At 36.4% G+C, this 16,008-nt stretch overlaps 1 protein-coding gene across 2 annotated transcripts in view; it reads left to right on the top strand.

Annotated features, from left to right (window-relative positions):
* MAP3K1 (mitogen-activated protein kinase kinase kinase 1) overlaps nt 1-9,259 on the top strand; it is a 74,641-nt gene extending 65,382 nt beyond the window's left edge. Inside the window, exons 17-20 of one of the 2 annotated variants that reach the window (XM_045565675.1) lie at nt 2,046-2,177; nt 3,093-3,235; nt 3,952-4,083; nt 6,603-9,259. In XM_045565675.1, coding sequence (XP_045421631.1) covers nt 2,046-2,177; nt 3,093-3,235; nt 3,952-4,083; nt 6,603-6,752 — 557 coding nt within the window. In that variant the 3' untranslated portion in view covers nt 6,753-9,259. Of the gene's footprint in view, nt 1-2,045; nt 2,178-3,092; nt 3,236-3,951; nt 4,084-6,602 lie in introns of those variants that run through there. The other variant, XM_045565676.1, reaches the window with a different exon arrangement.
* The last annotated feature ends 6,749 nt before the right edge of the window (nt 9,260-16,008 follow it).

Here is a 16,008-nt window from a genome sequence, read left to right on the forward strand (position 1 = left end):
GGAAAAGGGATCAGTCTGTAGCCTATTTTTCAATCTCATTCTCTGTCTTCCATTTCACCATTTCCCTGTTTTTGATATGTCTCTTTTTTAATGCTTTTACTAAATCAGCATGATCAGCTTCTAGTTTGGGATTTTTCACTGGTACTTCTACAGCCTCCAGGGCCTCTTTTCTCTCTTGCCATTTTTTTACCTCAATTTTGTCATAAAAGTCTTTGGGAAATTTGGAAAGAATTTCTACTGCTTCCAAAAGCTCATAGGCATCTGTCTATGGCACCTCATCACCATCATCACCACCTCCCTCAGCATCTCCACCAGCGGACTGTTGCTGTTCCAATTTAGCTTCTAGCTCTTGTTCAGAACAAAGAAACCGGCTAGGTTTAGGAGCACCTGTTGGCAGTCTGACCCATTCTTCTTCTAGTTCTTTCAACTGGACAGAGTTTATATTTTGTAATGGGGGTCTCAGAGCATCCCAGATCCATCTGTAAATCTCCACAGCAATTAGTTTGGCTTCATCTCGAACAGCTTTCTCTTGAGACTCACAGAGCTGTGGCATCACTTTGAGAATTGGCTTAAGCAAGATGATTTTGGAACCAAATTCACTTAAGGCTTTCCTCAGTATCTCTATACAGGCTACTGCGATCTTGGGGTTCTTATTGTCCAGGCCTTTCAGGAGCTCTTCTTGCACAGCCTCTCCTTTCTCAATCTTTAGGTACATGAGACAAATCTCTATGCCTAGCTTCTTGGCTTTGGCTTTAGGTTGGTTGAACACTTTACTTACAACACCTGACACAACTTCACCTGTCGTTTTTCCTGCTCCGTGGGCATTTTCAACATAAACAAGTACAGCTTCTAATCCTTTCAGTTGTACCACTACATTGGAATCAGTGACAAATTTTCTGATCAGGCCCAAAAAATTGGACCATTCCGGGCTCTTTTCATCCTTTATTTTCTAGATCTTCTGGGCTTCTTCATACCCATTTAACCTTGCTTTCCACAGCTTATGTTCACATTTCTGATTGACCAGCAGTTTCATCCACCCACTGTCATCTCCCATTGTGCTTCCAGTTTTTTCTTAGAATTAAGAGTAATTCCTCCACTGGGTCAGAACCGAAGGGCCTGCCTCCAGTGTGTTTTTAAATGATTGGGTAGCTTTGTTTTATAAGTGATTTTTCTTTTTATGCCTCGTATGTGTAAGATCCATATTTTTCCAGGTGGTCATCATTAATTGGACAGATTAGGAAGTGTTTTAACATAACAATAAAAAAATAAAATCAACATATAACTTAAACTTATTACAAGTAAACCAGCACTGAAGTATAAAGTTGAATCTTGTCATCTGCTCAAACAGATACAGACTGAGTTTTATTTTGTACTATACAATGTATACAATAAAATAAATGACTTGAGATATGGTGAATAGATTGTTTGCTTTAACTTCTTAGATTTGTGTGTGTTTTAAGAATGCATTTCTATTTACCAGTCAGTTCTTAAGTACATTGTCTGTTGTTGGTCTTCATAAGGATGTACAGAGTAGATAGGCTGACTTTTATAAACACTTTCAAATGAGGCTTATTGCATTTGTGACTTGTCCCAGGTTAGAGCTAGGAAGTGGTAGGAAATGAAACCAGCTCCAAATCTTCTGGCTGCTCCACCTGTTCTCTTTGCCTTCTGCTAAACAACATGTTAGCATTGTCCATACTTAAGTCACTAATAAAGGCATTTTGTATATTTTGGTTAAGAAGACAGAAGTGAATTGTACAATTCAAAAATAGTTTCATTCAAACTTTTAAAGCTTTCTGAAATCTTGGTCCTCTGGTAAACCAGTTCCATGAGGGATCCGTAAAAATGTCTTCTAATTAGTAGAGTTTTAAGATGATACAGGAATGTGTTTTTAAATCAGTTTTATTTCTGATATAGGGTATAAATTTAATATTTCAGATATGAATGTGAATCCATGCAGTGTAAGCATTAGGAAACAAAGTGTAATAAACAATTTTAATTCTTAAGTTTATGATAATTGTTTCTGTTTTGTATTTTTCTTATAGGGGGATCTGTGGCTCATTTGCTGAGTAAATATGGAGCCTTCAAAGAATCAGTAGTTATTAACTATACTGAACAATTACTTCGTGGCCTTTCATATCTCCATGAAAACCAGATCATTCACAGAGATGTCAAAGGTAGGGATTCTTTTCATTATTGTCTAAGAAAATAATGTGATTTTAAAATTTGGACCTTTGTTGATAGTTTCTAACCTAAGGTATGGGATTATTTCTCCTGAGTAACTGAGATTGCTAGAATATTAGAACTGAAAGGAGCCTCACGGGTCATTTAATCTGCCTTCCTCATTTTATAGAAAAATATATTCAGTACAAGAGAGGCTGTGACTGTTCCACAGTTTTACTGCTAGTTGATGGCAGAAAGTAGAGAATCCAGGTCTCCTGGTTCCCTGTCTTGGCCTCATGATATATTGACTCCCAGATAGTTCTGTTCCTGGTTTTATTTAGGGTAATTAGGATATCATAAACTTCTTTTAAGAAAAATTCTTTCAAATCTTTTGCAGTTCAGTTTATTAAGAGCAACTATGATTTTCTGTCATTAATCTCTATAGATAGTGTTTGACATAATGTATTGAAGTAATTTTATGACATTAGCTTTTTATTAAGCTATATTTATGAAATTACAACATATAGTTTGAATTGATCCAGATCAGTGTGTTTCAACAAAACTTTGTCTTAAAATGTAAATTACACTAAAATTTGAATTTTGGAGAAAGATTTTGTTGGAAATCATATTAAAGATTTTCCATATTTTTTAAAGTTTCACTAAATCTCTGTCTTGACCTTCTTATGCCTTACTACTTTGTTTTTCAGACTTTCCCTCTGAGGCTTTAGATTTTATATATACTAGAGAGACCTGTGTGTATTTAGCAAGAATAAAGTTAAAGGAGAAGAGAGAGTAGCTTTTTCTGAACCTCTGACATGTAGTCCCCTTCTTTCTCTTGTCATTGTCCTATTTCATTAGTAATATTTTACTGGGTTTTTTAATCTGTCCTTTTATTTTTAACATATAAGGTCATTTGCTGTGTTTGACAGGTGCCAATTTGCTAATTGACAGCACAGGTCAGAGACTAAGAATTGCAGATTTTGGAGCTGCCGCCAGGTTGGCGTCAAAAGGAACTGGTGCAGGAGAGTTTCAGGGGCAGTTGTTGGGGACAATTGCGTTTATGGCACCTGAGGTGAGAAGCAGCTTTGAGTGTGATAAAAATCTTTCTGCATAACACCATTATAGCGAATGATTTTGCAGTGGTATCCAGTATGTGCTTACCAGTTAGACGTCCACAAGCCCTAAACATAAAGTTTTAATAATCTCTTTCCTTTTAGACCCTAGTCCCAACCTTTCCATCTTTGTCTTCACAAAATTCAAAAAGACAGATTTTAATAGATTTGCTTAAAGGCTATTTCTAACAAAGGATTGTAGAGTAATTTATAGTAATTGTTTTGTAGTAAACCCAAGTGCACATAATAGAAAGTTTTAAGAAAATCATTACTTCTTTATTCCAAAGGGAGATGAGCACATAACAATCAGGACTTGTAAGCAGTGGAAGAAGTTTAAGCATTGATTGCTCTTCTGACTCAGCTTCTTCCATTGTGCTTGTAACTCTTCATGTTCATATGTAGTGATTATTTGTTGTCCTTTTGCCCCATAATTTAGTAAGAGCAAAATTCTGTGATATGACTCTTCCTCAGAATCTCACAATTTTCCAAAATACTTTTGTGCTACACAAAAAATTAAGCTTGTTAATGAAGTAAATGCTGTATCAGTGAGTCTATGTAATTGCTATTTGTACCATTATTTTGCCCTGAAGTAAAAAACTAGAACCTATTTAACTACAAAATGGCTTTCTCTTTTTTAAGTGAGTCATATTTCCAACTTAACTCTGATTTATTTTAGGTACTAAGAGGTCAACAATATGGTAGGAGCTGTGACGTGTGGAGTGTTGGCTGTGCCATTATAGAAATGGCTTGTGCAAAACCACCTTGGAATGCAGAAAAACACTCCAATCATCTTGCTTTGATATTTAAGGTATTGTGAGATAAAAATTACTTCTTTATGCTAAAATAGGCAGGAGGCAAATTCTCATGGGTTTTCCCTAACTGTCAATCTAACATGAAGGTGTATCTTCCTTAAAATAAATATGCAGATGATCTCCCTCTGTGCATTTAAGGTGGATTTTGACTTAACAATTTTCTTTACTTTAAGTGCAAAAGTGTTAGAAATTCAGTAAAAATGGTACTTCAGATTTTGAATTTTGATCTTTTCCCGGGCTGGTGATGCGTGGTTAAGATATATTCTTGCGATGCTGGGCAGCAGCAGAAAGACACAGCTCCCGGTCAGCCACATAGTCACGAGGGGTAAACAGCCAATACTCTACAGTGTACTGTGTTGTCCATTGATTTTGCCCAACTATAGGCTAATGTAAGTGTTCTGAGCACGTTTGAGGTAGGTAGGCTAAGCTGTGATATTCAGTAGGTTAGGTGTATTAAATGCATTGTCAATTTAATGGTATTTTCAGCTTACAGTGAGTTTATCAGGATATAACCCCAGCATAAGTTGAGAAGCATCTCTGTGTGTATATATTTTCAGGAATTTATATGGTGTCAGTCTTGGTGGCATATATAGTCAGTTCTCATTATTTGAGGTAGTTATGTTCTATAAAGTCACTGCAAACACTGAATCAGCAAATACCAAAGCACTGCCTCTAGGAGAACTATGTACACATATATACCCATCACTTTAAAACTGTGAAGTTCTTCATGCATTTTATATAATTAAAAAAGTTTTTTAAATCTAATTTGCTGTTTTCTATATTAAAATAATTCACACCCAAGTCAATGGCCAAATCCAGTTCTACTTTGTTACAATTCTCAGACCTATTCTCTCCATTTCTACCATAGAATAGTGTAATGGTTGAGATTTTTAGCTTTTGTAGATATGTGATAGTTAAAACCATGGGCTTTGGAGTCATATAGAACTGGTTTCAAACCCTGGCTTTACCCTTTACTGGCCATGTTATAAGAAAATTACTTTTTGTATCTACCCTCCATTTTCTTATTTGTAACATGGGTACAATAATGGCACCTGCATTATGGGATTATTATGAAGATAAAATTACCTCTGGGCCTTAGGCAAGCACTTCGCCCACACAGTCACTCCCACCTGCCCTAAGTTCCCCCAGTCCTCCCTGAACTATGTAAGTTCCTCAGTCACCTCTAACAGTACCTAGTTTGTATTATTGCTCTTTTCCTGTGTTCTTTCATCCTTCCCATGTCCCTTCTCCACGTGGTTCTGGTTCTCATTAAGGTTCACGTCCAGCACTCCTCCTGCTCAGGCGTTCCTTCACGTCCCCATCTGTTCCTTCTCCAGACTTCATAGCACTTTAATATGTCCCTGTGTCTGATACTTTCTTTGTTGATCTCGTAGTTGTTTATGTTCCTGTCTTACCTCCTTTTTTCAAACTAAGTCTCCTTGAAGGCCATTCATGTCTGATTCATTTTTATTCCTTCCACAGAGTCTTATACAGAAGTCGCTCAATAAATATCCATGGCCAGGATCAATTTGAAAGTTTGATGTTATTTTCAGAGTTTTGGTGAAACCCTGGAAATAAATGAAAATGATTTTCAAATTGACACAGTCCATATTTGGGGGAAGCTTTTCTTGTGATTAGGAGTGAGTAGGTGGATTTAAATTATTTGGACTTAAAACCTGTTTATCAAAAAGTTTTTGAAGCTGGGTGTGGTGGCTCACCCCTGTAATCCTAGCATTCTGGGAAGCAAAGGTGGGAGGATTGCTTGAGGTCAGGAGTTTGAGACCAGCCTGAGCAAGAATGAGACCCCATCCCTACCAGTAATAGAAAAAATTAGCCCGACGTGGTGGCGCATGCCTGTAGGCCCAGCTACTTGGGAGGCTGAGGCAGCAGGATCACTTGAGCCCAGGAGTTTTAGGTTGCAGTAAGCTATTATGACACCACTGCACTGTAGCATAGGTGACAGAGTAAGACTCTGTCTCAAAAAAAAAAAAAAAGTTCCTCATAGTGTATCTGATGCTAAGAATTAGAATTTGTCCAACACTGAAGAAAAAAAGTAATGCAGTTGTGTTTTCTATGTACTAAATTGGCCAGGTTTAGACTTTCTCACTCTAAATAGCTCTGTGTGCTGAAAACATACAAAACATGCAAATAAGGATAAACCATCTCAGAGACTGAATTAGGAGGAAAGGAGAATTCATTTGAGTGAATGCTTTCCTTACCTAATCTTAGCCTTGTTCATTTAGACAATAAGGAAAACTGTAGATCCATCTAAATAGGATCGATTTGATAAAATTGTAAAATCCTAAAATTTGGAGGATTCTTAGGGGAAACCTTCTATCCATCCAGTGGGTGAGTTTTCCATAGACTTCTTGATAGCAGAAAGTCCTGCCACTTGTGCTCCAATTCCTCTGTGTTCAGGATGCGCTATAGAGGTTATTAAGTCGATGTGCATGTATTTCTATATCAGACGTTCCAATTGTGGAAAGCACCAATGCTCTGGCTCTTTCTCCTACAGATTGCTAGTGCAACTACTGCTCCATCAATCCCTTCACATCTGTCTCCGGGTTTACGGGATGTGGCTCTTCGTTGTTTAGAACTTCAACCTCAGGACCGACCTCCTTCAAGAGAGCTACTGAAGCATCCAGTCTTCCGTACTACATGGTAGCCAAGTATACAAGTAAACTGCAGTAGAGACAGGATGCTCAAACAAGAGAAAAAAAACTTTTGTGGGGAACCACGCCAATAATCTACTGGCCTTCATGCCACTGAACAGCTATGAACGAGGCCAGTGGGGAACCCTTACCTAAGTATGTGATTGACAAATCATGATCTGTACCTAAGCTCAGTATGCAAAAGTCCACAATTTGTGCAGGAACTGTAAACTGTGCCTTTCCAAGAACTGGCCCTAGGTGAACAGCAAAATAATGAAGTTTGCATGACTGAATAGCAAAGACATAATTTTATTTTTTTGGAGCACTTTTTCAGCAATATTAGCAGCTGAGGGGCTCAGGATCTATTTTAATATTTCAATTATTCTTCCATTTCATATAGTGATCACAAGCAGGGGGTTCTGCAATTCTGTTCAGTTTTTTTGTCACTGGCTATAAAATCAGTATCTGCCTCTTTTAGGTCAGAGTATGCTATGAGTAGGAGTAAATACATATATTTTTAAAAGTTGATAACTTCTTTATGACCCACAGTTGACCTTTATTTTTTTTTAAATGCCTGGGCAATTGTGGTTCATTGTGCATTTTACTGTTGGCCCATTCATTTCGTTTTTGGAAGTTATGGTTCTGTATTTTCATTTCACCTTCATTTTTGTTTAATATTCAGGGAGAGGTGATCTTTTCAAACCAGAAAAAAAAAATAGAACTAGGTGTGAACTAGAGTTTATTAAGTATCTTGCTATTGCAAGAGTTTTTTAAATACAGATTTAACTTTGTTTTTTAAATTGGAATATAATAAAGTACTACCTACATTTGAGTCAGTCACTGCTCTTATTGTGCAGGTTAAATATAAATTAACTGAAAATCAACTGTTCTCTGTGATGCAGCTCACAACCAAGATCAAGATTACCTTGAAATTTATTTGAATTTTTTTAATGTTTTGGTTTCTGTTGTCAACTATAGGAAACTTCACATCAGTTAGGTCTTACTCTGTATGTAACAATCGTCATTCACTGTCACCACTGATGATAACATGGAACTGCTATTTTCCTTCTCCCATGCACCATCTCTTCACAGTAGGCCTGGCTGATAAGAAAAATTAACTTAGTTTAGCTTAATTACTCAACTACCAATTAATAATGTTGTTTTTAAACAATAAATTTGCTTCAAACTTGGAAAATGTGTTCAGAAAGAAAAGTGATTGAATTTCATTTATTCACTAATTCCTTGGATTTTGCACAGTTATCTAATGGTTTTAGTCTAGGGTTGAATTCAGATGCATGGAATCCTGAAGGAAAATGGCAGCTCTTTTATCCTTTTTTTGTGAGTCTTTTAAATCAAGTACTGATTAACTATTAAACGCAACTTTGAGATTTTATAATAGTTTTAACTCTTCAGAAGCCAGTGTGAAATAGAATTGGTTATTCTCAAAGACTCAGGATAAACTAAATAAGCTATATAGAGTACATTTAAAATGTACAACACAAATTGGAAGTAAAATAAGTTACAAGATAAGTTTACAGGGATATATTGCTTATAATTTTTAAAAGGCAGTTTGTTTTTTATGTGTATGTTTCTTAGTGAAATTTTACATTCCTTTGTTTTGGAAGATTGGCGATATTTGAAGAGTTAAAAATAGTACAAAAATGTGAAGTTTGGTAGCTCTAAATGTGTTGTACTTGACTTTCTGTTTTGGTTTTTTTTTTCTGTTCTTTCTTTGTTTTTTTTTTTTGACTGCTTAGAATTTTCACAATTCTAATAAGATTGTTTCCAAGTCTCTCATGTGCAAGCTTTAAAGGATGCACTCTTGCCATTTTATGTACTGGAAGATCATTGGTCAGATTAGTACTGTGTCTGACAGAAATGTAAACTGTATAAACTGAGGAACCTCAGCTAATCAGTATTACTTTGTAGATCACCATGCCCACCACCACATTTCAAACTCAAACTATCTATAGATGTCAAAATCCATTGTGTTTGAGTTTGTTTGCATTTCCCTCAGCTTGCTGATAATTGTGGTGTTTTGTTTTTTGTTTTGTTTTGTTTTCAGTGCAAATGTGATGTAATATTCTTATTTTCTTTGGATCAAAGCTGGACTGAAAATTGTATTGTGTAATTATTTTTGTGTTCTTAATGTTATTTGGTACTCAAGTTGTAAATAACGTCTACTGCTGTTTATTCCAGTTTCTACTACCTCAGGTGTCCTATAGATTTTTCTTCTACCAAAGTTCACTTTCACAATGAAATTATATTTGCTGTGTGACTATGATTCCTAAGACTTCCAGGGCTTAAGGGCTAACTTCTATTAGCACCTTACTGTGTAAGCAAATGTTACAAAAAAAGAAAATCTCTGGGTTAAGAAAATTTGGCTTAAATGTATCCTTTGTTATTTTAAATATATCGAGATATTTTAATTAAAATTTTTACCCCATTGAACCGATTTTATAGTATTTGTACCTATTTTGGTGTTTTTGTCTTTATAGTAAATAAAAGTTTTTGAACAAAAGTTGTTACTTTTATTTATTTTGAAATAATTTGATACTTGTATAAAAGTTAGCAAGAATACAGCAAAGAACTCCTATATACCCTTCACCCAAAGACTCCAGTCAAGTATTGTCAGCTTCCCAGTTTTGTCCTTTATAGCAAGAGGATCCAAACCAAGATCACATGTTGCTCTTAGTTGTCATGTTTCTTCAGTCTTATTCAAATCCAGAAGCATTCCATGGTTCTTCCTTGACCTTCATGGCCTTAATTTCTTTTGAAGATTTTAGATTATTTTATAGAAGCCCCTAAATTTGAGTTTGTTTGATGCTTCTTCATGATTAGATTCAGAATGTGCATTTCTGGCGGGAAAATCACAGAGGGCTGTGCTCTCTCAGTGCATGAATACATACCAGGAAGCATAGAGGTCGATTTGTCCCATCATTTAACTGTGATTGAGACTTTAAAGTTACTCTTTCCCTTTATAATTAATATCCACGTTTATATTAAGTATTCGGGGGGGTGATACTTTGAGACTACATAAATATGCTGTTTCTCATCCAATATTAGCTCTCTGCTCTTAGCTTTCTTGCCTGAATTATTTCTCTGATGGTTGCCAAATGGTGATCTTCCAGTTCCTTCATTTCTTCTATTAATATATTGTATTAATTGGCATTTTGCTACTGGCTCACATTGGCCAGTGGGAACTTCTAAGAGCTAGCTTCTTTGGCCTTGGCAAGGCACCATTCTTGAACACTCCCATACTTTCAGCTTCATCTTGTGCCCTGTCTGCTGTGGCCCTGGGGATCAGCCATCTTCCCAAAGAGCTCTAATTCCTTTGATGGAGAATGGTATTTAGAAACCAAGATCTGGGTGCTAGATACGCTCATTGCTATTGGGTGTCACTGCTCCCAGGCCCTCTTGGTAGAGCTGGAATATATGTATGAATGTACACAGTTATGACATACGCAGAATACTCATATCTAGATGCATATACACATAAAAACCATGAGTTCACAGCAATCCTCCAGTTCTGATCTGACACCAACAGGGTTCATTCAAACTTTGCAAATCTGTAACTGCCTTCTTGGGCAGTGAGAACGCTGGCTCCAATTATTCTCCATACATTGACTGACTTGCTTGATTCCTCCTCACTTCCCTCCCCCATGTAGCCAATCCCTTGGATCCCCACCCATGTCAGCTGCCTTTCTTTTGTGGGCCCCAACCCCTGCCGGACTGCCCTCACTACAGCCAAAGAGCTTTTTAAATTGACTATTTCTGGCTTGAGCAATGCAAAGGCAATATATGTAACCAAAATGTTTGTACCCCCATAATATTCTGAAATTTTTTTAAAAAAGGAAATAAATTGAAAAAAATAATGCAGTGCTTTGCTTATGTTTAAACATTAATTTGCTGAATTTACCTTGTATATACTAGGCATCTTTTTTAGTGCCTGTTTAAATAAGTTGCCACTTAGAAAAAACAAGTACATTGGTGGGTAAATAAAATTATAAAGTATTCTCATAAATTGGTTTCCAAATAGTAAATACTTAAATGAGGTTCATTATTCATTTATTGAATAAATATTTATAAAATGCTAAAAAAAAATGGCTTTATTTTTTTAGAGCAGTTAGGTTCAAAGCAAGATTAAGTGGAAGATACAGAGATTTTCTGTATATCCCCTGCCCTCTCATACTGACAGCCTCCCCCACTATCAATATTTAAGGACTTTTTGACAAAAAGGAAAGCTTTTTCAAAAAATTAAGTTTTTAAAAATCTTTTTAGCTATCTTATGACTCATGATTAACAATCCATCATATGTATCATATGACATGTTATATACTTTCATATAAATACTGCTACTGTCTCCACATGGCATAGATTAAACTTGAGTCTGTTCACACAGCTTTCTTTAGATCATGTGGTATAAAAAAGCATAAAAACTGTCTTCTAAGGTTGCACTGTTGGGAAGAGAAAGATTTATTCACCAGCTACTATTAATATTTGTCAGGCATGCTTTGGAGTACAGTGATACTCCATTTTACAAATGAGGGAAATGGGGCAATTTCAGTCATTCTGGAATTGAAACTGCACCAAAGAACACACTTGGTCTAGCCCACAGGTTTAATCTCCAATTGTGCCTTGTGGTCATGTGTTGCTGTTTCCTGCTTTTTATCCTTCATGTTTCTGCTCTGTAGTCATTTCTCACATGCTCAAACTTAATGAGAAGCTTGATCCAACCCTGGGAGATAGTTAATGTCACTGGGTTCAGAAGCCATTTTCTAGCTCTCAGTTTGTTTTCAAGTGTCTGTATAATTTGATTTAAAATGTGCATCTTTTAAATTAAGTTTTGGATTTTTTTGTGAAAGGGTGCACTTCTGTCACTTCAGAAAAATATTAACTTTGAGAAAAGCTTTTTACTTCAAAGTAAGAATCATTTCTATTGCTCTCGATTCTATTTAAATGATATTAATAATTTTATAAAGTGACCAAATCTGCAGGTTGGATAGAATCTAGAAAAATGTTGGGGTATTGTGCTCTTATGGAAATGCCACTTACTGTATTTAGGAACTGATGTAATTCATTTGTTACAAAACAAAATGTATGAAATACAGTCATTGGAGAAAACCATGACTAATGGAAACCTACACAAATGGCCATAATTGTATGTCATGATGTTTTTAGGTTTGTCAATTTTAAGTTCTGCTGTAAGCAAAAGTCTCAGATTGAGATGGCGTAAGGGAGGAAAAGATGAGCCTTTTAAAGTAAGTGATGATGACAGACCCAGTGACTACAGAACCTGAGATAATAACCTGGGTTAAGTCTGGTTCTGCCAATTACTGGCCATGTAACCTCCATTTTTGCATCTTTAAAATGAAAGCAACAGTGTTGTTATAAGTAAGAGAACCTTTGTAAATGGCCTAGAACAGTATCTGGCACAAACTGAATGCACAATGTATGTGTGTATGAATGAATGACCCAAAGATCACAGACTGAAACACCTGTGGAACTAGAAAGTGTCCCTAGCAAGACTTGGGGCAGACCTGAGAGTTCATGTCAAGTTCATGTCTGGGGGGGCCATGGTTACCATATCAGAATGAAAGCCCAGTATTGCCAAAGCCTCTAAATTTCCAAGAGAAGCTGGAAATTTGGATTTTAGGTGCAATTTCCTGATGTCTAAACATTAGAAACTAATTTAAATTTTTTATTAAGAACTGTAAGCTAGACAAAACTGATTTTTGTACTGGCCACTTTTTGACCTCTGACCTGGATCTAGGCTTATAAAACAAAAGCAGGAAAGCAGAAAATTGGAGGGGAATCTCAGCTTTGGGAAATTGGATCTAAGACTTCTAAGGTACGAGATGAACAAAGTTGGAGATGCTGATTATAGATGCTAGAGAGCTAACCTCTAAAGAGAAAACCATTGTCTAATTAGACACACTGATGTGAAATGCTTACCACTACAGCCCAATTATCATATAACAAAATATGCATATGTAGCATTCCCACACACCAAATTTGGCACACTTTGAACATCAAATGAAATAATAATGCTAACACACTGATCTAAAAAGATCCATGAGTCCACCATGATTACTAGAGGGCAGAAGTGGGAAAAGGAAAGCTGTTCTTTACAGAAGAATGCCAGCTAAGAAACTACTGAATAAATATACACAGGGTGATGGAATTAGAAATGCATAATTTTGTGAACCTCAGTGCAACAACTGACTCAGGCAAGCATCCTCACTGATGCTGAAATCATTTAGTAATATGTTGTTGGGAAACAGGATATTGACATAGCCATAGAGTCTCACTCCACATATTACTATTAAGTGCAAAAGGAAACTCGTATCTTCCAATGGAGGTCTATTAGTTGCCACTTTTTCAAAGTGGCCCCATTTAGTATTAGCAATAGTGGGACAGCCTGAAATTATCTGACTCCTGATGTAGTAAGAAGTACACATTATATGTGTATGAATGTGTGTGTGTGTGTGCACACCAAAACTGTGTGAGTTGAGTTGAATTATGATGAAATAATTTTTAAAATGCCGACATAGAACATTATACAAAACAACAAACCTGATCTCTTCATAAAAGTTTTATGTCAAATAAAAGCAGGGTAGATTAAATTAAACTAGATTAACATAGACTAAATGCAATGTATGAACTTTGATCCATATTTTTAAAACAAATTACTAAATAACAAACATCTATAAAAACAACTTTGGTACAGTTAGAGAAATTTGAATATGGGCTGTATAGTCATGATATTGAATCAATGTTTATTTTAAAAGGTCTGATCATGGTATTGGGATTATGTAGAAAAAAGTCATTGGGAAGCTAATGTAAAATGTACATTCAAACAGAACAAATTCATATACACATATGCATATGTGTACGTGAGAGAAAAGGGGCTGGAGTTGCAAAATGTTAGCAACTGGTGTAGTTAGAAATTTTCAAAATAAAAAGTTGGAAAAATATTTCTAAGTTTGCATATTGTTGGTTTAATTTCTTTTTGTATTTTACCTTGATTTCCTTTTTGTCTTTTTTCTTTTTCTGTAGCTGAGTCCCTATTTTTCAGTGACAATTCAGCCCACATTAATTGAACACCATGGAAGAATTATTTAGACAATTATGCAATATCCAGAAGAGGGCAGCACAGTAAAACTTTTCTTTAATTTAAGGTTGTTCTTAACAGCCTGTTGACTTTGCCAGCTATCTGAAAATCAAATGTTACCCCATACCTTTCTCAGGAATAGAGCAGAAATCTCAGCGTTCCTCTTAGAAAACTGAAAAGACTCAAGGCAATCACTAAGAATTGCATTTTTCCCGTCTAAAGCCTAGATTTGATGGTTATCTATTATCTAACAGGATGATCATATTCCCCCCACCCCTTTTAAACAGTCTACAACAAAAGAGAGACTATATCAAGATACCTGATGCCATCTTTCCTGATCTGTTCTCAGGACCACTCTGTTCTCAGCTGGCCGGCCATCCATCCATCCATCCATATCCATGCTGCCAACCACAGTTCCTCTGAGCTTCTCAAACTCTATTTTCAGCTAGCATTCCGCTTAAGAACTTTCAGTGACTATCTACTGTATGCTACCTCAAACGTCAAGGTTTTCCAATGGTCTCACCTTACTCTGCCTAAAACTTTATTTTTTATTCGTAACACAAAATTTCTGTTCTGCTCCCGTCGTTATTATATTCTTGCTCTCTGAATCCATTGTGCTCTATCCCACGTCTACACCTTTGCTCATGCCAGTGGTTCTCAAACTTTTTGGTATCAGAGCAGTTGAGAACTGCTGCCACAGAATCCTTCCAGCTGACATTCAAGGCTTCCACAACCAGCTGTGTAGTACACAACTACATGGGGCATCTTGCACGCTAGAGTCCTAGTACATTTGTATATGTTACTTTTTTTTTTTTGCAGTAGATGGCAGTAAAGTGGCTGGAGGAAGAGGTGGCTTTTGCTAATTCACACAAAGACTAACAGAGACGGGCTGGGTGCCGTGGCTCACGCCTGTAATCCTAGCACTCTGGGAGGCCAAGGCGGGTGGATCGTTTGAGCTCAGGAGATCAGCCTGAGCAAAAGTGAGACCCCGTCTCTACTAAAAATAGAAAGAAATTAGCTGGAAAACTAAAAATATATATAGAAAAAAATAGCCGGGCATGGTGGTGCATGCCTGTAGTCCCAGCTATTTGGAAGGCTGAGGCAGTAGGATCGCTTGAGCCCAGGAGTTTGAGGTTGCTGTGAGCTAGGCTGACACCACGGCACTCTAGCCTAGGCAACAGAGTGAGACTCTGTCTCAAAAAAAAAAAAGACTAACAGAGACCATTTTTTCTCCTTTTTATGCAATATTTTAGGCCCTGCAGCACAAAATGACTTAAAAATACGTTGTTCTAATTTCATCAATATGCAACATACTACTGTAATCCACAGAATTGGTATTAACTTCAACATTTGAAGAAATGCCTTGTCACATACTTTCCTTCTCAAAATTTTGAATCACAATATATGGTTCTAACACTCAGCTTCCCAAACATTTTTGTCTTCAGACCCCATTACACTTATGAAAATGATCAAATGCCCCCCCAGTAGCTTTTGTTTATGTGGCTTATAGCTATTGATATTTATGGTATCAATATTAAACCTGATAAATATTTACATATTTATTAATTCATTAGAAATAATGAAAAACCGATTACATGTTAAATTGGATAGCATACCTTTATGAAATACAGGTATGTCTCCCCCTTCAAAAAGTGAGGAGAGTGGTATTTTTTATATTTTTGCAAGTCTTTCTAATTTCTGACTTAATAAAAGACGGCTGGATTCTCACATCTGCTTCTGTGTTCCGTCTGTTGTCTTACCACACAGCATGTAACCTCTGGAAAACTTCCCATTATACCCTTGTGAAAGAAAGGGAGTAAAGACAAATAACGTCTTTATTATTAAGAAAATTTCGACCTTGTAGACCCCAGAAAAGATCCTAGGGACTCCCAGGGTCCCCCGGCCACATTTTGAGAAGTGCTGGCTTCTGCTGTGCCTGTCCTTCCACTTCCACTTCTCTTTGAAGCACTCCCCATCTCCAGTAACTCACACTAAAACCCACGGTAATTAATATTTAGTTTTCATGAATTATATGTTGTCCCAGCTGGACTGTAATCTTCTGAAGCTGTACCTAGGCATACAGTTCTCAGTGAATAAATATTTGCCAGTTATGTTACCCACATTAGATGACACAGCTATTCAAATAGCCTACAGAA

Source organism: Lemur catta, chromosome 12 (genome assembly GCF_020740605.2).
Source record: "Lemur catta isolate mLemCat1 chromosome 12, mLemCat1.pri, whole genome shotgun sequence".
Classification (NCBI taxonomy): Eukaryota; Metazoa; Chordata; class Mammalia; order Primates; family Lemuridae; genus Lemur; species Lemur catta.